At 48.4% G+C, this 26,153-nt stretch overlaps 11 protein-coding genes across 11 annotated transcripts, besides 2 other annotated features; 3 read left to right on the top strand and 8 right to left on the bottom strand.

The window, feature by feature from the left end:
* Window positions 1–1,346: 1,346 nt before the first annotated feature.
* Window positions 1,347–2,681, bottom strand: N7457_003134 (uncharacterized protein; the record flags this gene model as incomplete). The annotated part of the gene is made up of 5 exons (XM_057174179.1): window positions 1,347–1,764; window positions 1,846–2,198; window positions 2,247–2,314; window positions 2,361–2,417; window positions 2,474–2,681. The coding sequence occupies 5 exons, from the start codon at window positions 2,679–2,681 to the stop codon at window positions 1,347–1,349; spliced, it is 1,104 nt and encodes a 367-aa protein (XP_057034330.1).
* Window positions 2,682–3,271: 590 nt separating this feature from the next.
* N7457_003133 (Transferase) lies at window positions 3,272–4,917 on the top strand (the record flags this gene model as incomplete). The annotated part of the gene is made up of 3 exons (XM_057174178.1): window positions 3,272–3,487; window positions 3,579–4,307; window positions 4,375–4,917. 3 exons carry the CDS (start codon window positions 3,272–3,274, stop codon window positions 4,915–4,917), a joined length of 1,488 nt encoding a protein of 495 aa, XP_057034329.1.
* Window positions 4,918–6,712: 1,795 nt separating this feature from the next.
* N7457_003132 (uncharacterized protein) lies at window positions 6,713–8,433 on the top strand (the record flags this gene model as incomplete). Its single annotated transcript, XM_057174177.1, has 5 exons — window positions 6,713–7,104; window positions 7,159–7,269; window positions 7,334–7,631; window positions 7,695–7,769; window positions 7,822–8,433. The coding sequence occupies 5 exons, from the start codon at window positions 6,713–6,715 to the stop codon at window positions 8,431–8,433; spliced, it is 1,488 nt and encodes a 495-aa protein (XP_057034328.1).
* A 442-nt stretch (window positions 8,434–8,875) lies between these two features.
* On the bottom strand, window positions 8,876–9,242 carry N7457_003131 (uncharacterized protein; the record flags this gene model as incomplete). The annotated part of the gene is made up of 3 exons (XM_057174176.1): window positions 8,876–8,958; window positions 9,015–9,120; window positions 9,141–9,242. The coding sequence occupies 3 exons, from the start codon at window positions 9,240–9,242 to the stop codon at window positions 8,876–8,878; spliced, it is 291 nt and encodes a 96-aa protein (XP_057034327.1).
* A 114-nt stretch (window positions 9,243–9,356) lies between these two features.
* On the bottom strand, window positions 9,357–9,596 carry N7457_003130 (uncharacterized protein; the record flags this gene model as incomplete). The annotated part of the gene is made up of 1 exon (XM_057174175.1): window positions 9,357–9,596. The coding sequence occupies one exon, from the start codon at window positions 9,594–9,596 to the stop codon at window positions 9,357–9,359; it is 240 nt and encodes a 79-aa protein (XP_057034326.1).
* Window positions 9,597–9,920: 324 nt separating this feature from the next.
* Window positions 9,921–10,233: a sequence feature (Protein overlapping with rRNA (N7457_003129, KAJ5788139.1) was converted to a misc_feature.).
* A 345-nt stretch (window positions 10,234–10,578) lies between these two features.
* Window positions 10,579–10,691: a sequence feature (Protein overlapping with rRNA (N7457_003129, KAJ5788139.1) was converted to a misc_feature.).
* Window positions 10,692–11,602: 911 nt separating this feature from the next.
* On the top strand, window positions 11,603–12,544 carry N7457_003128 (uncharacterized protein; the record flags this gene model as incomplete). The annotated part of the gene is made up of 1 exon (XM_057174174.1): window positions 11,603–12,544. One exon carries the CDS (start codon window positions 11,603–11,605, stop codon window positions 12,542–12,544), a length of 942 nt encoding a protein of 313 aa, XP_057034325.1.
* Window positions 12,545–13,385: 841 nt separating this feature from the next.
* On the bottom strand, window positions 13,386–15,529 carry N7457_003127 (uncharacterized protein; the record flags this gene model as incomplete). The annotated part of the gene is made up of 2 exons (XM_057174173.1): window positions 13,386–15,065; window positions 15,125–15,529. 2 exons carry the CDS (start codon window positions 15,527–15,529, stop codon window positions 13,386–13,388), a joined length of 2,085 nt encoding a protein of 694 aa, XP_057034324.1.
* Window positions 15,530–16,161: 632 nt separating this feature from the next.
* On the bottom strand, window positions 16,162–16,931 carry N7457_003126 (uncharacterized protein; the record flags this gene model as incomplete). Its single annotated transcript, XM_057174172.1, has 2 exons — window positions 16,162–16,559; window positions 16,637–16,931. The coding sequence occupies 2 exons, from the start codon at window positions 16,929–16,931 to the stop codon at window positions 16,162–16,164; spliced, it is 693 nt and encodes a 230-aa protein (XP_057034323.1).
* A 123-nt stretch (window positions 16,932–17,054) lies between these two features.
* N7457_003125 (uncharacterized protein) lies at window positions 17,055–17,321 on the bottom strand (the record flags this gene model as incomplete). The annotated part of the gene is made up of 1 exon (XM_057174171.1): window positions 17,055–17,321. One exon carries the CDS (start codon window positions 17,319–17,321, stop codon window positions 17,055–17,057), a length of 267 nt encoding a protein of 88 aa, XP_057034322.1.
* A 1,463-nt stretch (window positions 17,322–18,784) lies between these two features.
* Window positions 18,785–21,133, bottom strand: N7457_003124 (putative acyl-CoA synthetase; the record flags this gene model as incomplete). Its single annotated transcript, XM_057174170.1, has 4 exons — window positions 18,785–19,236; window positions 19,306–20,181; window positions 20,263–20,658; window positions 20,755–21,133. 4 exons carry the CDS (start codon window positions 21,131–21,133, stop codon window positions 18,785–18,787), a joined length of 2,103 nt encoding a protein of 700 aa, XP_057034321.1.
* Window positions 21,134–22,306: 1,173 nt separating this feature from the next.
* Window positions 22,307–23,104, bottom strand: rasB (Ras small monomeric GTPase RasB; the record flags this gene model as incomplete). The annotated part of the gene is made up of 2 exons (XM_057174169.1): window positions 22,307–22,963; window positions 23,027–23,104. 2 exons carry the CDS (start codon window positions 23,102–23,104, stop codon window positions 22,307–22,309), a joined length of 735 nt encoding a protein of 244 aa, XP_057034320.1.
* Between the last annotated feature and the right edge of the window lie 3,049 nt (window positions 23,105–26,153).

Here is a 26,153-nt window from a genome sequence, read left to right as displayed (position 1 = left end):
TATGATGCAGCGAGGTATCCGAGCCTACTAAGAGACCTACAACGTTAATATGACAGGGTTTTCTAGTGCGGGGGCCACATGAAAGCCTATGATCGAGTTGCATGCCTTGGATATGTACAAAGTAGGCGGGGAAGCTCTACGATTTTTCGGGCGCATAGAGCAAATCTCCACAGGTACGAGTGCCTGCATGTTTTCTTCACAGCGAGCTGGTGTCGATCTCAATCAAGACCCTTCGCGGTGTACGGAGTATTGAAGACACGAGCAAATTTGACAGACGTGTTATGCGTTCATTGGTTTAAAGAAGTAAATTAAATGACAATGAAAAGATGTAAGATAGGTAACAAAGTTAAGGCTCTACATATAACACAGTACATATACCTGCTAGAATCAGTGTTTGGTTGCGTACCAGACAACCTTCCTAGTAGTCCTAGATCTCCCTATAGATTCAACAGGGGCAAAGGAGGATATGAATTCTGCAGGAGTACAAAATGTATTTCTTTCCACCCTTTTTTTCATACTTTCTATTCCGACGTTTTTCCTTGCCCAGTTATTCAATTTTTATCATACTTCATGGCAGAATTGATCATCCCATGTAAACTACGTTGGAGTAGGCAGTCTCACCGGAAGCCCACTGGGCTCCAGGGCTCAAAAAAGTGATTATGTAATGCAATCGGCCGCCAAGATGGCAGCCAAGCCCTAAGTGGACCCCGGGACTGCCAAACGCATCGATTTCTGAACAAAAAAAAGTGTCAACCCGGCAAAAAAAGAAATCTTGAGGTTTGTTTTTAGGAATAGCCGAACGCGGGGGTCGAACCCGCAGCCTTAAGATTAAGAGTCTTACGCTCTACCGATTGAGCTAGCCCGGCCGGGCTGTTGTAGGAGGTAGGACTTTTATGCATTTTGTTCAGTGAGGGATGTTCATTTCACCTTCTGTGGATAGCCTCGTGCGACTATCATTGTAATCCCTCGGTTCCCTTCTTGAAGATGATATTCGATATATCTTTCTGTCCCAGCAGCCTGATGCTGTTGGCTGTGCGTCGAAGTATAAGCAAGAATGCTCTGATCTGGTAGACAAAGAGTATATTGGTCGAATGTAGACTTCGATGAGGCCTCGGTGCGGATTTATAACCGCGAAATCTAATAATGCAAATCCGATAATGCAGGTGGAATGGAACCGAAATGAAAATGAAAATAAAACCCGAGAGAAGGGAAAGGGGTATATACATGAGCGGCGTGAAGAAAAGCATAGGACCAAAAAGTTCGAGAGGAAGGCATTTTGCATGGAGATAGCTTGAAGAAAAGCAGATGAAGGATCTCAGGATGAATGAAGCAGGATGGAGAACGCTTCAGAGCAAAATTCTGTGTGCGCTATTGCTGTCTCCGTTATACACATCTGTGCGCTCCTCATCCACCTTGAACGTGCGGTGGACGGAAATATCGTTGGTGCCAGCAGAGGGATCCACGTTCCCATCCTGGAAGCTATGAAGCTGGTAGGAGTGCTGACCTCTGTTTTTGGGCTGAAACCTGTTGGAATTCGAGTCTTCCGTGATTTTTCCAGTCCCGCGCGTGCGTGACGAGAATAGCGATAGCCTGGGTAGATAGGTGGCGATTAGACGCTTGAACCGCATTGCACAGGCGCATATGATGCCGAGGTTGACTTCGACGATGGACCACACTCCTAAAATGGCTTCGGTATAGGTCGTGTCGGCAGTTGTGCCAAGGAGCAGAACGTAAGGTAGGCGTGCTATTGAGCAGATCGTGACACTGTGTGAGATATTAGTGGCGATGTTTCCTTGGAATAATCGAACGATTAAAACGTTTCATCAAATATGAGAGGAAACGTACGCAGATCCCAAAGCTAACAGACAACCAACGGTTATCTTTTGCTTGAGTGAAAATTGAAGATTGTGGATCATGGGGATCGGTAGAATTATGACAGCCAGGTCGGAAGTAATGTTTAGGACAGCCTGAGATGAAGCCACGTTCTCTAGGCATTTTGTCGTCCCTGCATGGAGAGGATTACATGGCCCTCCAGTGATGGCGCATAAAGCCAGAGTATATGCAAAGATCGCAACTCCGACAATCGAGACGAGGACGCGGTATATCTTTGAAGGGTTGATGCGGTATAAGACAGACAGAATAGCCATCTTGGTAACGGCTGGACATATCAAATAAGTCAAGGTGTTGATGAGCAAGTGCTGCTTGTCGTTAGTCGATTTGTATCAAAGTACAGAAAGACATCTTACTTTGTTGAACTCCATTAGATCTGCCAAACTGACATTCCACATGTGTTTCCCCCAGCCATAATCCATTACTGTTGAGTCAGATCTTTGCTTAGCCCGAAATTGCGAGCAACATACAGTTAACGATGGTCACGAAATACAATAAAGCCAGGCCATAGGAAATCGTGACAATGACTATCAAATGAAGTGTAAGTGTCTGCCGCATCGTCTCATGGGCCTTGATACTATACCCAAGTCTACATCGGCCTTTTTTGTCAACTTGAAGGCTTGAAAATAGCGAAGAGCAAGGCATATTGTGGCTAACAAGTAGGTGATACCAAATGCGATGACAGTCCCTATCTGTAGCGAATTGTAAGGCTCGTGGAAACGCGATTGCTGGCCGTCCGGCGGCTGCATTCCTGGTGTTGTGGCCAGATCCATGGTACCCATTGTATCCATGTTGTAGTAGAGATCTGGTGGAGTAAATTGAATCGAGATGATCGGTATGGATCCTCTGTCTATATTGCATCGACCCCCGTCCAGGAGTCGGCAGATTTTACGCCACATGGGCCAAATCCTTGTCAAACAACTCCTTCAGTGCAGCAGCAAGAATAGCCACAACCAGTAGAATGGGGGTTCTATGAAACATGAGCGGGGATTAATCTTGACTAGCGCATCCTGTCAACAAGACTAACTGCGCAAGTGGCTTGGACAGCTCGTTTTGAACCTATCACAAAGGTATTGTTCTCTCTCGCTTCCGAATGCTCCACTAACGGTACTTATTTCTGACATGGGGGAGAAAGATATCATGAGAGTCTGGCCACTTTTTGAGGAAAATGGAAGATCAAGCCCGCGTTGAGATGGACACTAAATTAGTGCACCGTTTAGACTTCAGACAAATACGCAACGGCCTCCGCGCGCGCCATTTTTTGTCTGGAATGTAGAAAAGGGGTTAGCTGATGCATGTGATTTTTCTTTCTTTCCATCAAGCTCACATCGTGCGTTGAGACAGACTCATTGCAACCTGTGAACGAACAAACTATCTCAAAATGTTGTTCTGGGGTCAGTCGGCTGTAGCGCCAATTCCCGGTGATCGAGTGGTGCCACTTCATTTTTTCGAGGATAGCCTGCTTGTCCAGGGTAACAACATGGCCGTGTCGCTCGTGTTTGATGCAGTGCTAGACCCGGAAATATTGCGTGAGTCTCTCGGAGGCTTGGTTAAGCAAGAAGGTTGGCAAAGGCTAGGAGGCCGACTGAGAAAAAACGTAAGAACAGCCCTATTCCGGGTTTATTTAAAGCTACATAGACGTAGAGATCTTCCGGGGTATATGCTAACAGATCCTGCGTTACGATTAGGCCTCGGGTAAGATCGAATGGCATATTCCAGCCCAATTTTCGGCTGACAGACCGGCGATCTCCTTCGCGCATGTCGACCACGGCATGCCTGCCGCCTCGCACCCGGCAGCCTCCCGGATACCAAAGCCACAGACGCGGCCCTGTGTTGTCGGCGATCCGGACGATTTAGAAGGCCTGGCATGGGAGCCTGGATACAAGCCCAACGGGATCAATGACTATCTTACGGCTGACATCCCTGTCGTGGGGCTGCGTGTCAACTCTTTCACCGACAAGACCGTCGTAGTTTTGCAATGGCAACATGTCGCTTTCGATGCGCTCGGATTACAATATGTTGTCGAGGGGTGGAGCTCGATGCTTTGGGGCAAGGCAACCGAAGTATTGACCCCGTGTGGCCTTGACTCAGATCCGTTCAATACTCTTCGCGAAGGTCTGCGTCCCACGACGGAAGAACATGTCCTGAAAGATAAAAGGGTTGGTTTAGGGGGATTGCTGAGGTGGGGATTGGGTTACGGTGTTGATATGGTGCTTCGAGCCAAGGAAAACCGCATGGTCTGTATTCCAGAGACGTACTGGCGAGCGCAGTGGGAGAAGGCCATCGAGGAGCTTCGTGCCGAGGCTGCTGCGAACGGTGAGGATCCCTCAAAGGTTTTCTTGACTGAAAACGACGTTTTAACAGCCTGGATTTTGCGGTGTGTGGTTCGCGAGATGGGATCAAGCCCCGGGCGGACGGTAGGTTTCAAGACTCTCGTCGTGCGCCTGATGGACTGTATTCTTACTAACCTTACTCCCTCTTCAGGTAGCTGCATCAATTGCCATGTCGCTCCGCAAATCTTTTGAGGGTGATCTCTTACCTTCCTCCGCCGAGCACCCTTACGTTGGTAATGCCTTCGGTTGGGCCAACGTACTTGTCACCGCGGGTGATGTAGATACCAAGCCGCTGAGCTGGCTCGCACGGCAGGTCCGGCGCGCCATCAACGAGCAGGGAACTCGTGCTCAACACGAGGCATATTATGCCATGGTTCGCACATCCAGAACTGGTCTGCCAATTGTCATTGTTGGGGATGGGGGTATGGCCCAGGTTGGTTTCTCCAACTGGAGCAAGGCTGGCTTGTTCGACTTGGACTTTTCTCCGGCTCGTCGGGGACCCAGAAATGACAGCTTGTCCTGTAAGCCCTCCTATATCCAGGAGAATCATGGCCCTGTCAAGCCCGCGGATGGTTTCTTCATCTTGGGGAAGGATGAGAAGGGAAACTACTGGACTTCGGCGTGCAAGGTCAAGGGGCAGTGGGCAAAGTTTGAGGAGCAGCTGAAGGAATTTGATATGTCTGATTCGAAATGATTCTCTCCGGCAGGCATCGATTACTCCGGAGCGCAGAGAAGGCTAATGCGTCTGACTCCTCGCAACTTTACCGGTGTGAGGGCTCACATGAGCAATGTGTTGGCCTGTCCCTGCGCGGGGTTTTTGAACCTCTCTTTTTTTTCTTTTTTTTTTCTTTTTTTCCATCCACCTTGTTTTATTGTTTGTCGATGTTTAGCGATCTGTGTGTATGCTAGGAATCTTTGCCGACTAGGTTTGGTTGATGTACTATGTAGTTGCTGATAGGATGATAGGATGATGCTATTTGCGAGACAGGCATATATATCCACCGCGGATCACCACATCTTCCATTGAACACAACACAGTCACCCCCAAAGATGTCAAGTTCATTCCAACCATCGGTCCATATATCACACATCATAGCCATGAGCGCCAAATCATCTACGGAGTATTTATGTACTACTCCGTACTCCGTATAACTATCACCGATTCTGTACGGAGTATTCCGTACCGACCACCTGGGTCGCCTAAGACAGCAAGACCTCCAACTACCATGAGCTGTACTTCATCCTGTACCCTTTATAAACCACCCACCACCCTAGGCTATTTGAGCAGGCTCTTTTTCCTTTCCTCTGTGTTTTTATTCCAACCCAGGGGAAAAAACCAAACTTTCAACGGGAACACTGTCGGGAAGCCTGCCTGAAACTCCGAATCAGCTCATATTACATTTAAGGGCAAACTCATCAATAAGGCGGTTTGGCCGAGTGGTCTAAGGCGATTGACTAGAAATCAATTCTCTTCGGAGGCGCATGTTCGAATCATGCAGCCGTCGGTTCTTTCTTTTTTGGCTCCCGTCCTTGTGTCTATTTCTGCTTCAAATCTCGAATCCGAGACCTACTAGGGAGCAGATCTGCGTCGATTTCTTAGTTCTGGGATCATCCACAAGTCGTATTGAGGACTTACCTTTTTTCTTCCGCATCAACCCAAGAAAAGAGTACCATGAACAAGAGCAAATCGAGGGTATTGTGCATTGAATGCCCCACAGGATTGGAGAACAGCAAACCTCAAAGGGACTTCCCTAGAACAGATATACAACCAACAAGGAAGAAACCCGTTTGGAAGCGAGGTAATGCAAGCCGAGCGGGCAGGGCGATGAAGGCCACATCCATGGATTGGTATAGTGCTCGTGACTATCTCCAGATGAGATATAGATTGATTCCTCCCAAGGTGGTGTATCGAATGATAATCCGATGCTTCTCAATATGTAGGAGTGGCCCAGGGTAGGACCTTTTCTCCGCTGCTACGGGGTAAATGTGAGATGTTGGCTATTTCCTCTCAACGCTTCAAAGAAAGTCACGGATGGACTCTCACGGCTTTCCCCTTATCTTTTCAGATCAAACATTCGAAACAATCAACGAAACATTCTACTTAGATCGATTCCACATAAAAGAGATATTCCCCGATTGAGACCAAACAAGAACATCCAAATATGGATACGAAAGCATGTTGGGCAAGCTCGCAAACCTGGAAAAGTCGGTATGGTCAGACTGGAATGGGTGTCCCGATGGTATGAATGAAGACCAAGATGAAAGATAGTGGATGGGGCTCAAAGACATGTTCAGGTGCTATATATATTATTTGCTAAAAATAACCCAACAAACTGTCGCTTCGGATCCATTGCTCTACGCATTTCTTTGTTTTTCTGTTTGTTAAAGCTATCGAGGAATCGAAGGGAAAGAGGGATCTAAACATATTTCTTCTTCCTTTTGCGTCGCTCCACAACCCCCAAGAAAGGTATAGTAGGTTGACCGCTCAAATGCCTCAATATTCAGGGGAAAAGGATTTCCCCCGGCGGGATCGAAGACCCGTAGGTTATTTCAGCGAGGAGAAGCAACAGCAGCGCAACGAAGAGGTGAGAGGTCCGTTAGAAGGAACCCCCCAAATGCCATCGAAGAAAAGATCAGCCCCAGATGACTCGGGGAAAGAAGCGGTTCCTGCAAAGAAAAGACAAAGGCAAGCTCCTAAATCAAAGCCTCTGGACGTGGAAGCTCTTCTAAAGGATCTTGATACCGATTACTCCAAAGTAAAGCCTGCACATCCACCGAAAAGACCTGCTAAGCAGAATTGGACCCCGACAACGGTTGTTATTACGGATCGGGGAAAAGCACCTATAGGTTGGAATCCAGAAGAGCCTGATTTAATGGACGAGTAAGTTCCACCTCGTCAGCACTGCAAATACGATTGGTAACATATGGCATTTAGTGATTTGCCTGCGCAGATTGTGAGATGTCGCGAGAGGATCAAGGAGAAAATCATGCCTCAAATTTATGAATACAAACTGAAAGGCTTTTTGGCACAGCAGGAAGAACGCACGTCAGTATTTTTAGGCACTTCGATACCAGAGGTAAAATTCGCTAACGTATTCAACCCTATTTAGCAAAGCGATCTCTGCAGCGAAAGGACTGAGTTGGCCTGTTTTACAACGTCTAGATGAGCTCCAGTCCATTTTGAGATGGCTAGAAAGCGATGAGATCAAGGATAAATACAAACTCGCCAGCAATGTCAAGAATATAATCTCAGCCTACAGATCGGGGGCTTTGGATTGGTGCCACGGCTTCGTCACTTATTGGAACAACGGAGCTCAAATTTGCCAGCCAAGGCCCTTTCAGTGGAAGGAATTCCAATATCTCCATGACAAACATCAAGGCAATGAGACGGGATTTTGGATTGAAGGCGTGGGTCTTGCCGGGCTGCCCCCTGTTACTATATTGCCGATGATGCTAATCTCAACGTTTTAGTTCAATGGGCCTGGACCTAGCGACCAACTGTCTGCAATACAATGCGGCCCGGGCGAGCGCAGGTGGGGAGCTTATGTACGTTTGACTCATTCTCCCCAGATGCTTCTTTTTTCTCATCGTCTATTAGATGAAAATTAGTCTTCGAATTGCTAGGACATGGGTGAGCGAAGCTTCCATGCCCTTGGAACTGGAGTTCAAGGATGATACTGGGGCAGATTACATGACTATTAATGATGACGATATAAGCGCAATGAGGGTTGATCCAACAGGCACCGGCGGACTTCACCCGTTGCCTCGAATTATGGGTGTGTTAAGTGTAACACTTGCCGATGGGAGCGGTAGGAACATGCTAGTAAGAGAGCTGCAAGCCAACATATGGGACGCCGATGAGCGCAGATACATGGTGCCTGAATGGGACTCAATACCGGCTGTTATCAACCCTACGACTGGAGCCAAACGTTTGAATGGTCCATGGTTGCGGTGGAAGCTTTACACAGCAACATGTCCTGACAACTCACGACGTTTGTGGATATATGATTACAATCCGAGCAATCCTCCCGTTCAGGCTGACCCGCGCATCCCTACTGCAACCCAGGCACAACTAAACGCCCCCTATCCCACAGCAACCAACTATGAGAGTATTGGAAATCATCCCGAGTTCGATACAAACCTTCCATCGGGAGTGTCAGTAAAACAACCTAAGCAGTCGGGGGGATCTAAAAGGAAACGCAAAGGTTGATGGTTGCATGACATGTTCTCTCCCCATTGTCTATGAATCTACTATCTATATCACCTCCACAGCTCTCCTGCACATATCCCTACTTTTGTTCTATAGCTCTCCCTTTTTTTTTGCAATTCTTGGTTTTGAAGATCTTCGCGTGATGTTGTGGTGTTCCACACCTCAAGTTCCTATATATAGGGGTGTGTCGGTTTTTGAGACCCTTTACAAATCCAGCCCTTATATTCGACGCCGATTGCTCGTTCTATGGATGAATTGTAATCTATGACAGATAGATTGAATGCGTGGTCGAAACATGCTCTGTTCGTACATGAAAACCACGCTCTAAAACACGGGAAAGCCGAGACAACTACTCTATTTTCGCTCAGTCAACAAATACATCCATGATGATTACCAGGCCCACTTGGTAGGGTCTTTCTCCCAACCGGACTTTCTGGGTGGCCTAGTTAAACGTCAGAGGACAGAGGTCATGTCGGAAAATTTCTCGCCGGAATCGAAGCGGGGTCTCGGAAACCTGCAATATGCCTAAATATAGTTAGCATATTCTGTTTTGTAATAGGTGTATATGGTATATCACATACATATCCCCGGTTGACTCATAGATAGATCTTCTGCGAAAGAGGGAGCCCTGGATGCCATCCATGACGCTTCAACTCTCTTAGGTTTGTCGGTTTCACTCTTCACACTCTAAAGGAGGTTCTGTAAACATACTGCCAGATATTGCGGAACTTCGTGTGGACGGCCTCGCGTAACCGCGCCGATTCAGGCCTCCAGAACTGATCCGTATCAAGTGGCTTCCCGCTGACCATTTCCCACACAATGTGTTATATATCCGTCTGGAACCACGCCGTCCTCGCCTTGCTTTCCTTCTTTGTAGGCGAGGAGAGCTGGGACCACAGTACAGTGTTGTTTACCGAGATCCTTCAAAGCTTGTAGCTCCAAATGGTTACGGGGTGGAGCTGCCTGTTGTTGTCGTAGCCGGGGGAGCTGGGACTCTGTTCCGGGTTGGGAATCTGAAAGTAAATTCTCATGAATGCCTTCTTGCTACTGTCTGTCGCACTGTAGCAGAGGTACTTGAACACGGCGAAGGAAGGTCCACCACCCATCTCAAGTTCACGATTGGTCATTCTTTGGAAATCCTGAGCTTCTCCTCGAGAACCCATTTCTGAGGCGAGGGAGTGGTGAAGGTCACTTGTGTGCCTCAGCAAAGATCTGAATATCCCATGATAGACATGGTGTGGAGACTTGATGACAAGAGTGCAAAAAGAAAGAGGGAAAACTGGTCAGATTCAGGATATCAATAGCCTGCTCTTCATATATATTGAATGGATAATGATTCCTCTTCCTCTCTGTACCCGATCTCAACCTAGGTATAGCAGAGGCTGTAACAATTCTACCTCTTCCGGGGCTTGCACGACCACATCTTGACAGACCCAGAGAACCATAATATGAAGAATTGCCGTAGCCTGTAATCAAAGAGTTAGGTGTTAACAAGAAAGTGCTTTGGGTTTCGTAACTCTCTCTGTTTGCGAAGGGGAATAACAGCCAATGTTCAAGGCACTCAGGTGAATGGACTGAAGAGTAGGGCGGCAAGAGGGAGTTTCCGAACAAGTAAAAACAATAGAAAAAACAAAAACATACAACAGTGAGGATTCGCTGGTGGTCACCCACCCAACAACTAACTCACCGGCGTGTGGCTTGAGTACGGCTGAGCGGACGGGAAGCCCTATTTTCCACACCCTATGGTCGTATGTATTAGATGCTACACTAGCTAAAATCATATTATGAGTACTATGAGTACTATGAGTGTATAGAAGGGGTTACAGGGTGCAAACTAGGGTGAGCTTACCCGTAAATTATGCCACGGCACTAAAATTTCAGCTAAGCCCTAGCTATAAAAATTACGGGGTTCTATAGGTACCGATCTTCAACGCCTTGTTTTAAAACATACCGCTGTTAGCACCTATAACACTGTCAGAGTCTACTGAGAGAGACGTCGAGATGCATCATGAAGATGGTTGATTAAAGTAGAAGACTAGCTGAGCTATGGAAGGAGGGAGAGATCTGACAAACACCTGTTTTCAAAATACTCAGCCGCGCTCCCATAGCAAAGAATAGAACAAAAAAGCAAAAATAAAAACATACAACAGTGAGGATTCGCTGGTGGTCACCCACCCAACTACTAACTCACCGGCGTGTGGCTTAAGTACGGCTGAGCGGACGGGAAGCCCTGTTTTCCACACCCTATGGTCGTATGTACTGAATATAACAACAAGAAGAAATATGAATTGCAAAAAATAAACAGAGAATAGCTAGAAACTGGGTAGAGACGATGGAGTTTACATCTCATCTACTCTATCACCATGGGAGACGACAAACTAAATAACTCCAGTCTGCGAGACTTGACAGTTTGGTTTGCTCTCCCTCTTTATCAGAAACTAAACATGGTGATCATGAATGGATAAGGAACTTGCATACTTTTCCCGAGAAGACTTTTGATCTCACGTACTTGCAAGGGTAGAATGGTATGAATATATCCAACTTGGAGCCAAAGGAATGCTGCTTTATGAAGGGGATCTGTTTACCGTGTTTCGAGAACAGCCGGCATTATTCCCTTTCTTTGTCTGTCTTACTTTGGTCAAAAATAACCTTGTGAATCATGAATAGTAATTTTGTTGTTCTCCATATTGTGTGCCAGAGATAAACCATTTCATGCCGGCTTTGAAAGGGGCATGCTTACTCTTTATGCTTCGTGATATACCTGGATCTCTTTGTTTTCATTTTTGCATTAAATTTCATACAGAGACTTTATATTAGAGCCTTTGAGCCTTGCAATGCTTATATCTTCATTATTTGTTCTGGTTTCCAGAGACAATAGCGTTATTTCGAGTCTGAAACTACATGATGGTGCCAAAGCTTGTCAAGCAACCTATTGTTGACAACATCGCTTTATCCTCAAACAACAACAACAACAATGACAAAGAGTATGCATAGAGAGTCTTGTCAAAGTGCCCTACGAGTGCCTATTTAGAGTCGATGTTGACCCCGATCCTCGATATTCAACCACAACAAAACAATCAACAGTGCCATAACAGCTTAACGGTTGCCTACTTCGGTATATATCAACAATTCAACAATCTAACAACTTGTACAAAATATCCTGCTCAAAATGCCCCGCACTACTTTGAGAATCCACACACGCACTCGAGCAAGTCCCGCTAATGTGCAGAAAGTTTGGGCACCACTTGGTCTTGGTCAACTTGATGCCAACGGAGTCAATGCTGGCATTCGTAACGAGACTCTTGAGATTATTCGTGATGTATTCGATCCTATGTTGACTGCCTGGCTTGCTGACCCAACTCACACTTGGAACCAACAGTTTGGGAAGAAGGGCGGCAGCAGGGAATTCGAACAAGCGATTATCGCTCGAAAGGCAGAGCTACCCCCGTCGGTTCAATCTATAGAGAGTGATGATGTCCTTGGAGGGATCCTCTTTGATCTTCTCAAGTTTTACCGCTACACTGATCCCAGCTGGCGGGTACCTTTGCCTCCTGCCCCTAAAGCCGCCCCAGCGCCTATAGCTGTCCCTGCACCTGCCCCTGCCCCTGCCCCTAAAGCAGCCCCTGCGCCTATAGTTGTCCCTGCTCCTGCTCCTGCTCCTGCTCCTGCTCCCAAAGCCGTACCCGCCCCTAAAACCGGCCTAGATTTACTTGCAGAGGCTGCCGAGGCTGTAGAGGCTGCAGAGCTAAAGACCGCAACAATGGCCCCTAATAAGACTGCCCTTGACATCCTTGCAGAGGCTGCCGAGGCTGTAGAGGCTGCAGAGCTCAAGATCGCAACGATGGCCCCTAATAAGACTGCCCTTGACATCCTTGCAGAGGCTGCCGAGGCTGTAGAGGCTGCAGAGGCTGCAGAGCTCAAGACCGCGAGGAGGGCCCGTGATAGGACTGCCCTTGACATCCTTGCAGAGGCTGCAGAGCTTCATGCTGCGACGGCGGCCCCTAATATGACTGCCCTTGACGTCCTTGCAGAAGCTGCAAGCTATAAGCGACGGAGAGAGGAAGAGGATGAGGATGATGATGAAGCCCCAGCCCCGAAGCGAGCACGCTAGGTCTTTATAACCGCAGTCGTCTGCACAGCGTCTGGTGTTGATATAAGGAAAGCGCCTTTCTTATCTTGTTGCATTCACCCTGCAGAGCGATAGATTATAGATTTGCTGTCTTGTCAGGTGTCTTCCTCAGCCCATAGCTTCCTAGTTCAGTCTTCTTCCTTAATCAACATCTTCATGATGCATTTCAATGTCTCTCTCAGCAGTAGACTCTGATATGTCTAATTTCAATGAAAGAACTACTCCATGAACGCTTTCCTACGTAGCAGCTCTTCCCTTATAAGGCCCAGCCTAAGATACGTGATAGTAAATGCGGGCTTAGCAGTTGACCAAGTATATTTCCAACTCTCTATGACAGGTATTCCAACCAGAGTCTCTAATTTCTAATTAATTAACGTAAGCTCTATTGAAGACGTATTTTCTCGGGCTTCTGGAATTGCCGCTGTGATGACTATCATACGGACATGCATATTGCATGGCTTTTGACCTTCTGTACATATCAATCACGTTAAGATGCATTATATTATAAGGGGATCATCTCATTCCCCAGTAATGTACTCAAACAAATACCATTGTCGTCCGTCCGATGTCAACTGGGAACTAAGTGGCACACATACAGCCCTACATCCTATCAAATAAAGCATTTACATCAAAACCTCTCCTTGAATGCAAAAGAAGTAATAATACGACCCGCTGGATTGAATGACCCGGACATAAACCCAATCAACGAACATTGCTTAACTCGCTCAACATAGGGATGGGCTATTTCACCCGTAAGACAACCCGTTGCAATTTTGCTACACATGCCTCGATGTGTCTTCACGATACATTATGAAAAGATGGATTATGAGGTGGTACTGTTTCCCAACCGTCTAATAATTTCCACACAAAAGAGGCGTGAGGTCGTCGAGCACATCTGACCGTCGGAGGGCCATTCCTGACTATGGTCGTCATTGTACGCCTCGTCATGGCCCCTGGGAGTGTGAGGTAACGAGTCCGTTTCTTGCCCACAATCGTCAAATTGCAGATTCTCCCATGCGCCAAAGCTGGACAAGGTCTCGTGTGTGGAGAACCGACCATCATCAATAGTCTCGCTACAGTCCTCCATCGAGATTGACTGCGTTTCCGCAGTATCCAGAGCTTGCCTTTCGGAGCTCCAATCCGAGTTTTCTTCAGAACCTGGTGGTTCATAATTCAAGTCTGATCTGGAGGGCGAGTGTGGTTCACGACCTGTACCCAGTTTTTGGGGCGTTTTGTGGGGTGAGACCAGATAGCCCTCGTTTTCCGAATCAGAGAGTTCTTGGTCTAAGTACGGAAGCTCGCTTCGCAGTCCGCTCATGAACTGCACAGAATCTTCAGCGCGATTCCATCCCCATGACTGAGCAAACCAGCGAGCAAAGTTTTCCCAATGAATATGTGGGAATCGGAGAAGCGTCAACAGCTTTCCGAGTGTCCGACCAGACTTGTATGCCGATTTTCTGTTTGCCTCCAAGCAATCACGCAGTACCTCGTTGCACCGGAAGCTCTTGCGGATGAGTGGCAATTGAAGGAGACGATTGATATCTTTGTGCGAGTGTGCGATTTGGTCCAGTTCGCTGACCCTGAGTGTGAAGACAACTGCTTCAATTGGAATTCGTCCCCATATCAGAAACTCACCATAGCCTCTCCAGCTATAGGTGAAGGTATCGGTGTGCTTTGCCAGTGGATGAGCATAGAAAACCTTTGTATTCAGCTTTGAGCAGTCGATTACGGCCACCTTTGCATCATCTTGACTATGGATCGCTCTATGAATTGGCGCCAATGGGGAGCGGAATGAGGAGATGAATGGCGTTGTGCTCTTTTTCTTTGTCACATGGCTCCGGAAGTAGGCTAGAAACAGGTCATCAGATATTTCCTCCCGATCAAAGAATTCAGATACGCAGAACATTCCAGCTAGAAAGCCGTCCTCCGAATTGAAACCGTGTGAATTGCTATCATACCATCGGTACAGCAAAGGTGGGAGTTTCTCTGTGGGAACTCCTTCCAGGCCAGACTCATGTTGTTGGTTGTCTTGCTGATTATCGTGCAGGGTCTCATTATGAGGTTTGTTGTGGCTATTCTCTTTATCACCGTTCTGGTCCATTTGCATGCGACGTAGAAAAGAGTGGCTGGAACTTCCCGGTGCGATCGTGTGAATCATCACCGAGCCTTCAGTATGATAAGGGCGGGGGCTTGTCCGTGGCAAGGTTTCCCAAATAAGGGCTGATCCAACGTCGGAGCTATCGTGGTGGACACCTTGATGTTCACCATCACTATTATCTTCGTTTTTGTTTCCGTTTCCGTAGTCTTTATGGCGTTGATCACGTTGAATGCTCTCCGGCGGCCCAGTTGTCAACTCATGTCCACACCATAAGCAAACCTTCCCATGGCTGTTAACAACGGAGTCATTGTCTTCTGGAGAATTGTCATGAAGGAGGCTCTGCTGGTAGATGTCCTGGCCGGACTCGGAACTTTCGCTGGGGGAATGATGCGCGACCGAATGAATCTGCGAGAGTCGATTGTCAGTTTGCATGTACAACTGAAGTGCAGTCCTGATCAACTAACCGACTCAATAGTCTTGCTCTTGGCACTCGAAGAGCTGTCGTGCGTTGTGTCAATACTGTCTTCCATCTTCTCACGGAGATGAAACCGTAGGATCTTGGCTGTAGACTTGATTTTTGTGATAATCTCCTTCCAATCAGCGTGATTGTCAAATGCGGTGTCTATATGAACATGACACCAGACCGGATTGCGTTCATGCTTCATCCAAGACCACTGGGTGTTGAGGGTGGAAAATGGAACGAAGCCCCGAATGCCACGTTCATTCAGATGCTCCCTGAAGATGTAGGAGAAGATTTCCTCAACCTGTTTTTTGTCATGCTTGAAGAATCGGTATAAACAGCAGAGTACTTCTCGTTTGTATTGGTCCCACCTAAGAGTAGGCCTTTTTGGAGACTTGGTTGATTCCATCTTGTGTTGACGAAGCTGGAGAGGGGCATGAAAGCTTGATACGAGTAGAGGAGAAGTGAAATTCAGAATCCAGGGAGTAAATTTGAGAAAAGCAAAGTATCGGATCTGAATCCTTCTGGAAGCAGATTCCTGGAATGGGGAAGAGAGGCTGTGAAGATCTGAATGGGATGGGACTTGGGAGGAAACGAGGATGTGGTGCTTACAACAAGTCGACTACCCGATGTAGCTTGCTTACCACCGCCATGGATGGTTTGAAGACACAGGGGGCCTTTTTTCGGGTCTTGTCACTAAAGATAGATAATGGCTCCTATCATAAAGCTTGAAGCAGTCTAGGGCTCAGAGATATGGGCGTTTTACAATTCAGCTGCGGCTTTGGAGATCAGTACTATGTGCAATCTAAATTCCCCTATGTCTCGAAAGGTCCCTGTTTCTTCAAACTTTTCAATTCAAGTTCGGGATATTGATAAGGATAGCTTGGACAGTTGCATGCCAGAGCAATCGAGAGTGGAAATCACCGACTGATCATTCGAAATGTTCTTCACAAAGCCAGATACCTCTGCACCGCCCACTGAAGCTGAACGATCAGGTTGACTCTCCATGGTTTATACCACAAGGACCTTCAATTTCGAGGCTTAGTCCTGAAAATCCTCTTTTGGATCATACTCCCTATAGTTCAAACCGAAACCAGAGAAGTGCTCAAGGACCTCCTTGCGGGCTAGCTTAACCACATCACGCCATAAAATGGTGCACCCACAACGTGGGAAGCAGCCGCAGTGGCATGGCTTCGGATCCAGCTTTCGAACAATACCCGGATCAAAAAGCTCAAGTCTGTCCACGATTGCCCTGATGCTGCCTTTGTAGAGAGAGTCTCCAAAAGGCCTGATACCAACTCGTTTGATTTCCTTCAAGCATGTGCAGATTGCGGCCTCATTGCATGCACACGGGTCTTGATTGAGGAGTTTATCCACATTCCCAAAGAGCTTGCATTGAAGAATGGCAGGAAGCTGTGCCCTAGTTTTGTTGAGGCTCCCTATGTGGGGTCAGAACATTCCGAGTCACAATTCTTCCAACGGCCTGATTGAGAATTTTGTAAACAGGCAGGCTCACGTATGAAGCATTTGGGCCGCAATCTCTTTCGGTCAAAGAAAATGGGATTTGAATCTTTGATCGGGAAAGACATGTTGTAAACCAGGTATCTTGTTACGTCTCGAAAACCTGTCGCGTGGTCGAAAAAGTAACAGGGGAACAGAAGCTGACGGTTGAACATCTCATCTGTCCACATCGCCGGTTGCTCCTTGCGAATCCTTTTCACCCATCCCCTGAACCAGGGTTTCAACGTTTCATAATTGAAGCGATGATTGGTGCAAGCTTGGATTGCATACCAGATATCTCTGATGGACATGGTAGATTAGGGGGTAGATTCTCCATGAAAAGCGGCCAGCCAAACCCCTATACCTTTGATACTGTCCCCTTGTAGATAGATTATCGCTGGCGTTTTTATCCATTCTATCGCGTAAAGCCCTATTCAGGCAGCGTGCTCCTTTAAAGCCGACTTTTTGACGTGGAAAGTAGCCGTCTCGTAAGGGCTGCTCGGCCAACCTGGCTCGTCATAGCTCACCTCATCCGAATCAGTCTCTTTGGCAGAATCACCGTCTACATATCCAAGGCGTGAATCCGAGTCAGCAATTGATTGGGTGACCACAATTTTCAAGTCACTGGAATCTGATAACGTGAATGTTGTGTTGGCACTGGGGCCGGAATCCGGGGTTGGAGGCCAAGCTAAGGTTGGCATTTTCGAGACAAATCCGTTGAGATTTTTGCGAATAATGGGAATCTGAAGACTTGGTGATGTAAGAGGAGATAGATTGAAGAAGGATGAATGATGTGAGTTACAGAGTAATTGCCAACTCAAGCGTCTTGGATTTGCTGTCTCTCGTGGTCTCAATATCAAGGATATCGACGTGGCAAAGCCGGAACACCTCAGGGGAAGGGCGGAAGGCTTGTGGAAGAGTTTGGATGGGCAATACTGTGAGGTGATCTGGAAGACCTGGAAAGGCTTTGTGACAGTTCAAGGCACTGCTTCCAAGCAAAAGGTGGTAGGTTGAGGTGATGGAACGTAGATTAGGGGCGTACGATGGCAATCGCATAAGAGGAAGCCATCCCGCCGTCTGGTAAGCCCGTAGATGAAATGAGAGTAGATGATATAGCCGAGAAGAAAAATTAATGCTTAGATGAGCAAGAAGATGAGATCAGGTTCGCATCAAAGATGGAAAAGCAGAAAAGAAACTGTCCAGTGCCAGTTTGGAGGTCATGGGTCAAATGACGATAACGAGTCTCAGTTTGATATAGGATATACGAGAATTGATTTCACAGCTCGTGATACTTTTACCCCGGCCAAATATACAATATCTCTCTCTTTGTGGGATCTTTTACGACAAAGTGGTGTCTGGAGGCACCGAATTCCCATGTACTACGAGTAGGCTAGCAAAACAATCGGGAGAAAGCCCTAAGAATGGATGAAATGAAAGTTGCGACTGGATGGCCTGGTCATGAGTGATGACAATCTGCCTTCTCCTCGGAGACTGAGACCCAATCCAATACGTCGGAATTCCCCTTTGCTGCGAATACGTAGTCTTCCCATACCATAGATTTGCAATGCGAGGACCGGAAGCACCAGTACACCAGGCAAAAACTTCGTAACGGCATTACGGCGAGTCTTTACTTCATCATCTGTACCGGCGAACATGCATTCGTAAGAGATCGTGCAGGAGCCAGAGATAGGAAACGCTGTTTTTCGACATCCATTTGCTTCAATAGCTTCAATAGCTTCATACACGGTGTGAAAGGCATCGCCCGGGTTGGTGAGTCTAAGCTTATTCTTGTATAGCTTTGCATCGGTAACGGAGACGGCATCGGAAGAAAGGGTCAGGAATCAAGATCGACAAGGTCTTTCCAGAGGCTGGAGCTGGGGCTGGGAGCTGGGCCCGGTCGAGTCTCGGTTTTGTGATCACAGATATAAGATGCACATTCTATGCCGTCAAGAATGTAAATACCACACGCATGGTGGCCGCAACCTCCAAATCCATGGGATGCAACCCCGAAAATCAGGCACCATCAGGCCGGCCGTAGTCAGATCAGTAGAAGGGGTAGTCGGATGAACAATCCCCTAAGAATATCTACAGGTAGGTAACCTTGGCACTTCAAACTTCAGTAAGCCTCTATTCTCAAGATCTATTCGGAATATCTAAATCGTATCTAAAGCTTCGCCTTACCGGCTCTCTTGGCCTCTTTCTTCTCCTCAAAGTATTCCCTGACCCTGGCTCTCGCAACAATGATAACATCCGCGTCTTCAACTGTAGGCGGAACACTAACCTCTGCCGTATAATCTCCTCGAACTCCAACCTCAACAAGCTCCCGAAGAACGCGTCTAAGCGTCTTTCCACTCCGTGTCTTGGGGATCATCCCCCGACCCTGGATGATCCCACCAAGCGACGCAATAGCCCCGATCTGCTCGCGCACCAGCGCATTGACCTCGGCAAACAACTCTGGGCTGGGTGTTGCCGGAAGAGGCCCGGATTCTCCCGCCCCCGCAATGGCCTTTGGTTGGATAAAGGCGAAGGGTAGATGGCCCTTTAACGGGTCAGGAATACCGACAACGCTTGCTTCGCTGATGGAAGGGTGCGAGAGGATTGCTTGCTCGATGGATCCTACAGCGAAGGATCAGTGTCTCCGTCCACAGATTATATCACAGAGAAGAATAGGAAGGGGTTGCTTACCAGTACTGAACCGATGCGCCGCAACGTTGATGATATCGTCGCTCCGCGACATAATATGCACGTAGCCATCCTCATCAATCATCCCCGCATCACCGGTATCAATCCAGCGCCCGTTGAACCGCAGCAAGTACCCACGATAGAACCGCTCGTCAGCCTCGAAGAGAGTCGTGAACGCCGTTGGTGCTAGAGGCGGCGCCATAACTATATTTCCCATTGTGCCGCGCGGAGCTTCATTGCCTTCGTCATCGACAATGCGTACGTCGAATCCAGGCATTGGAAAGCCTGCTGATCCGGGGCGGGGAGCGAGCGGGGGATAATCTGGACCTGATGCCGGACCAGCAACAGCAGCAGTCCCATTCAATGAAACTCCCGAGATCGGCGAGCCGGATTCAGATGACCACCAGTTATCAATAACCAGCGCACCGTCTGCCGCATATTTTCCAAGCAGATCCTGGTATGCACGAACTATACTTGGCTCGCTACGCTCGCCGGCAAGGAAAAGCGCGCGCAGGGATTTCAGTCCTCCGCGCTTTCCAGCATCGCCAATGAGCTGATCTTCGGGGTCATCTTTCCGAATGGCACGCAGGGCAGTCGGCGCTGTAAAGAGTGCATTGACTTTGTGCTTCTCGACAATGCGCCAGAATGTCCCTGCATCGGGTGTGCCGACCGGCTTACCTTCAAACAGGACGGTTGTGGCGCCAACCAGCAGCGGCGCATAGAGGATGTATGAATGTCCGACAACCCAGCCTATGTCTGAGGCACAGAACATCGTGTCACCAGGGCCTTTGATCCCGAATAGGGATTTTACAGAGAGTTCCAGGCCTACGGCATGGCCACCTGCTTCACGGAGGACGCCCTTGGGCAGACCGGTGGTGCCTATCGTAAGATGCTTCAGTATGAATGAAACAAACCAAAACAGACCATAAGAACCGCAAGTCGGGTTTGATGTTCACTCACCACTGGTATAGATGATGTAAAGTGCATCCGTGCTTTTCACGGGAACGGGCTCGGCCTTGACTCCACGGGACCGTGCGCTCTTGACGAGTCTTTGCCAATTTCGCTGCCCGCCGCGCTTATCCGGCTGGTCCCAACGCAATTGATCGCGCTGCCAGACAATGACCCTACTCGGCTTGAAGCTACTTGCCGTGATAGCGCCTTCAACGAGCGGTCGGTAGGCAATGGGCCCCTTGGATCCTTCAATTCCACACGAGGCCGTCATGATTGCTTTAGGACGCGCCGCCTCAATGCGCTGCGCGAGAGCTTGCGAGGCGAAGCCCCCAAACACGGCGGCGTGGATTGCACCCAGGCGGGTTATTGCTAGCGCGGCTATCAGAGCCGCAGGGATCATTGGCACTGCATGCGATACATAGTCAGCCCAAGAAGCTCATTTTTTTTATCAAGCCCCTCCTTGTGTCTGCCGGGGAAGTATCATATTGTGGGGATTCCTACTGTAGATGATAACAACATCACCCTTCTGCACTCCTTCCTCTCTAAGCACACCAGCAAGAACCTCAACTTCATCAAGCAAGCGAGCGTAAGTATACTTTTCTGTTACACCGGAGACGGGGGATTCCCAGACAATGGCAACATTATCGCCATGGCCTGCAATCACATGTCGGTCGACGCAATTGTAGGTCGTAGAGATCTCGCCGTCGGCGAACCACGACCAATGCTCGTGCTCAGTGCCACTTGGCAGCGTCTTTGTCTGCCGTGTTAGGGCACGTGAGGGCTTGCGGTGCCAGTGGAGCCTGGTCGCGTGATGCGACCAAAAGCTTTCTGGGTCATTGAGAGAATGGGAGTGAGTTGTTGCTTGGGGGTGCGGGGACATATTTGTGGGGATGGAGGATTTGGATTGGAATTGGAGATATGACAGCAAAGGTGGCAAAGCAACAACAGGGATTGTATACGATGTAATAGATTAAGCCAGATGCTAACAAAAATGGAGGACGGGGGAGACACAAAACAGTGAATTGGTCGGCTCGGCTGGCTCAAAAGTACTCGTGAGCGAGCTCTGAAACTGCTTCCTACCCGAGGTCGTTCGGATCCGATGGTGCGATTGGCACCGGGGGGATGGAAGTTCAGAAGCCTGCATGATCGGTGCCTGACCGGCTAGAGATAGATGCTGTTCACGGTGGTGCCTGTGGGACCATTTTGCGGGGGAGAAGTACGGAGTAGTTGGGAAGCTGAGACCCCCGGATGCCGCCGAGTCCGTGCTTTTTCCCCGCACTTTCTTTTTCTTTTTCGGCGATTCCCAGCGATACACAGGGCGTACCCCTTCCGCAGTATTGAGCACAGCCTGGAAGAAAGTATTGCCCGTGTACTCCGTACCGAGGGACTCTATACTCCGTATCCCCTGCACTCTCGTGATTTTGTGGATATAGTGTGAAAATGAGCTCCAGTTATTACAAGTGAAAGACGACCTGTATCCAATTGTCTATATCGCATAAATGGCTGAAAAATGAATCAAATAGAACAAGTTCAGTCGTAGGGTATCATATCGAAATGCCTGCTAATGCGCGACTGCGATCTCCTGGCTTTGTCGCCTGGAAGTTTTTTTTGTTTCTTTCGGGGTGCTCCAAGGCAATGTCGTCTAAAACACTCCTCCGATCATAAAATTATCAAATAAACCTAGACCGGAGAAGAGAGACGGTTGTATCGAGGAAGAAAGAGAGGGAAGGTTGTAGAGATCACGACAAACCAGTCTGCGTGCGTCGGGCGCATTTCCGAAGTAAGAGCCAAAACCAAAAATTAAAAATGGTGCTCATGGCTTGCAGACACTGGTTGGTCTCGATCGCCACGCCAATTCTCAAGAAGCTCTTCAGAATGCGAGCGTAAAAGATGTAAGACGGCGGGGACTACCGACGCCGAAAAAGGGAACCAAAAGACAGAACCACCCTCCAGATGCACCCAGGACCAAAAGGAAGAGAGGAAGAGAGAAAAAGGAAACGGCCATTATTTCAGTGAGCGACATATCCAACGCCTCCCGGACGGACCCGGCCGATCACAAGAGAGTACATTGAAGCCGACTGCGGTGTCGCGACCGGTCGGTCCGGAGATTCTTGGGATATTCGGCGCCTGCGTCGCGGTCACGGTGCCCAGATCCAAAGCCTGTCGGGCGACGGTCCGCGCCACGGCCGCCTGCTGCTTGTTGTCGCTGCACGCGCAGCATACGGACAACGTCATAGAAGGCCTTCTCGACGTTGATGCAATTCTTGGCGGATGCTTCGACAAATTCGCATCCCAGCTCCTTGGCCAGTGCTTGGCCTTCTTGGGCTGAGACTGCACGCTCCACGGCCTTGTCGCTCTTATTTCCGACTAGCATGACAGGCACAGGCATTGCAGGTCCCGACGAAACGCTCATGGGGGAGTTCAGGTAGCTAGGGCCCGAGGGAGAGCCAGAGCTTGACGATTCCTTGACCATCTTGATTTGGTTGTAGAATTTGGTGATGCGAGAGAAGGAGGCGCGCGATGTGATGCTGTACACCAATACGAAACCCTCGCCATCCCGGATCCACTGATCTCGTAATGCGGTATATTCTTCCTGGCCCGCTGTGTCCAGCACCTCGAGCATACATGACTGTTGATCGATTACGACTTGTTTGCGATATGAATCTTCGATGGTTGGATCGTATGTTTCGACAAAGTGGTTCAGACACAGCTAGAAGAACGCACAGTTTCAGTGCGTGATCGACGGGATTCCGAATCGCCGGGGGCAACCAACCTGAATAGTAAGGGCGGTCTTGCCAACACCTCCATCTCCCAACACCACCAACTTGTACAACGTCATTTTTCCAGCCATGGTGGGCAAATTGAGAATCCGAGAAAGAAAGAAGGAAAAAAAATAGAACCCCAGCAATCAACCTGTCGGAGTCAGCACCAGACCGTCTAGGTATTTTGCAGCAACATACCAATGAATTATTTCAGGGGAAAAGAGGGGAAAGTTGGATGCGCAAGGAGGGGAAATGAAGTGGCCCACGTTCCAGGCGGGGGCGAAAAAGAAAAGCGGGAGCTTCCACGCGATTCACAGCAACCCCCAATTGTTCCCAGAGAAATGACGCAAAAGGGAGATATACGAGCGATGCAGGTGGGAGGATGGGAAGAGAAAAGAATTGAAGAGAGGAGAGGGGAAGGACTTGGCCCAGTGTGCGAAGATTGGTCCGGGCAGTGGCTGGAACGAAGTGGAGAGAGGGGTTCAGGGAATATATGAGAATACAACGCAAAGAGAGAATGCGAAAAAGGGAATGGCAACTACTCCGTGGCCCAAGTATGAACAGAATGGAAGAATCACAGAAGAATTCCCGTACTTTTCGTATCCCTGTGAGATCCCTATCCCTGTCCTCCGTACTCCGTATGCGTTCTCTACTACTCTATTCCTCCCAACTCCGAGACGGTTTCGGATGAGAAAATAAAATAATATCCAGCATGATCAGAGTAATCAGAATGGGAATAATAATGAGAATAATAATTACGGACTAAACTCTGCCAGAAAAGAAACGGGACAATGTTGACTGGTATGAATTCCTCTATAATTAGGGGAAGCCCACGCCTCAAGTGACAGCTCCATGAAGTCATACATTTTCCCATTGGCCTATCCACCTCGATTTTAGTCGATTTTAGTCGTTTTTTTTTTTTTTTTCGTTTTTCTTTTTGCTTTTTTTTTTCGTTTTGACTTATCTTTTCTCATTAGCTGAATGTTACCCATTCCATCTAAATGGATATTCTAATCCATATGGCCCTGTTCCATTTCCATCCGAAATGCGCTCGAGCGCCTACTTCATTTGACACCCCAGAAACGCTAACACCGAATATGCAGATCTCATATCACTCCCAACTCAACCCAGATCCTAGGTACGGAGTACAACATAAGAACTCACGAAAGAGGGAACCCGTGAGAGCGAAAAGTCCAGGTCCCGACAGCTCCACCGTGAAAAGGAGAACGCACAGGGCACAGTGGATAATCCCGGACTTGGCTGAAGCTCATTTCCTTAGCTGATGAGCTTCGGGTTTAATTAATATTGGTTCGCCCTAATATCTAAGCGAGATATCTTTTTCTTTTTCTCGAATTATTTCCAATCGCAAATTAAGGTCACAGTACCCCAGTCTACACGTGGAAGGCACGAACTACGGTTTCACGCTTATCATTTATATAGTACTCCGTACCTTCCAAGTCCATGTACTATGTACTCCGTACTCCGTACTCCGTACATGGATGTATATAAGCTATACGAGGGTATCCCTGGGGAATGAATATACGAGCATGAATCGAGCTATCGGAGAATGAAACGGCCTTTCGACTGTAGCGCTGGAGCCATCATTCAACACACATGAAATACCGTGCGAAAATGTGTCCAAAGGCCTCGCGGGCCTCGGATTAGGTTACTCCCAAGGTACGGAGGACGGAGGACGGAGGACGGATGCCCGGTACTCAGCACATAGCGTCTATGGTGTATTTAGGGATAGCCCTAAAGCAATTATAGGCAGGTAAGAGTCTCTCTCTCCATGGCCCTGGGAGGCGCTACCGAATAGCGCAGGAGGATAAATGCCATGATGGATCCCTCACACCGAGAGATTCTGGATTGGGGATTTGGGATCCGGAACATCCTTCGCGTCTTGAAAAAGTTCAACGCCTAACTCCAACCGGTTTAGAATCAATTCTGGGCTTCTTTCCTTCCACTTTGTACTCCGTACTCCGTACTCCGTACTGCCGTGCTCCCCCTGCCACGCACTTGCATTTTCCCGAACTCCAGTCTCTCGACAGAAGATCCCCAGCCCGCTTCTTCACATGCTGCATACCTACGGGGTAGGCAGTACTCCGTACATTAGGTATATACGGAGTATGTCCTCCGCACGGAGTACAACATACATATAGCCTATATTCCCCGGGAGATATCAGGAGAGTATGACGGTGGACCGGGTTTTCCCCAATGCCAGTGCAATGTCCACCCGCGGAACGGCACGTATAAGACCCCCGTGGATAGATCGTCCTGGGCCCTACCTGGATGGTAAGGTGGGCAACGGAAGTCGGAAGGTGGATATGAGGGCTTTTTTTTCCCTTTGCTTTTCCTTTTTTTTTTCGTTTGGATCCAACGCTTTCCCCTTGGGTTCTTCCAAAATCGTCAATTGTTTCGAAAAGATAAATCTCTCCCTTGCTTTGAATAGGCAAATTGGTCAATTTCCGCAGTAGGTACCTAGTTGGGCATCAACACACCCAATAGAGTACTCCGTTTCCCGTCCCAGTTCTGTGGCCGCGGGCCAGGGGTCACATCGGGGAATCTGTTGTTTGCGCCCACTTTTTTTTTATTGAATGTGATGGGCCCCCGGAACGGGCCCCGACGGAGACTTTTTTCCTCTTTTTTCCTTTTTCTTCTAGCCTCACCGGGCTCTTCCGGTGATTTATACACAAATAAGAGACAAGTGCAGGTGTGGTGCACGGAGTAGAGCGACTCCGTACAGAGGGTCGCCTTTCCTACAGTTGGATGGAGGGTTCCAGCAAAGGACTGCTCGATAGGGGGTTGTGCTAGGACTATTTCAACCCCCTGTTCGCACGGAAAGGCCCGGCCCAACGGCTTGCCAAAATGCTAACGAAGCTCTGCCTACCAATGGCGGTCATGGCTTTGAACCGACAGGGTTAACGGCTCCTCCCGCCAGGCCGTTTTATATGGGGGTTAATTCATGCCGTTTACCGGTCCGCTATGCTCCAGCCCTGGTCTGAGATCTTGATCTCGAGTCTTTCTCCATGTACTTGTTCTATCGTGTAGGCTTCCATTGCCCGGGTTTTGGGCATGTACCTGCCTTGTTTTGACATTATGCACCGAATCTTTGATCCTGTCGCAATGCCTCGTGATACA

The sequence above is a fragment of the Penicillium paradoxum genome, assembly GCF_028828445.1.
Source record: "Penicillium paradoxum strain IBT 22861 chromosome Unknown utg000003l_segment0_segment0, whole genome shotgun sequence".
In the NCBI taxonomy this organism is placed as follows: domain Eukaryota; kingdom Fungi; phylum Ascomycota; class Eurotiomycetes; order Eurotiales; family Aspergillaceae; genus Penicillium; species Penicillium paradoxum.
The sequence above is the reverse complement of the archived record's forward strand: the minus strand, read 5'-3'. Positions and strand labels throughout refer to the sequence as shown.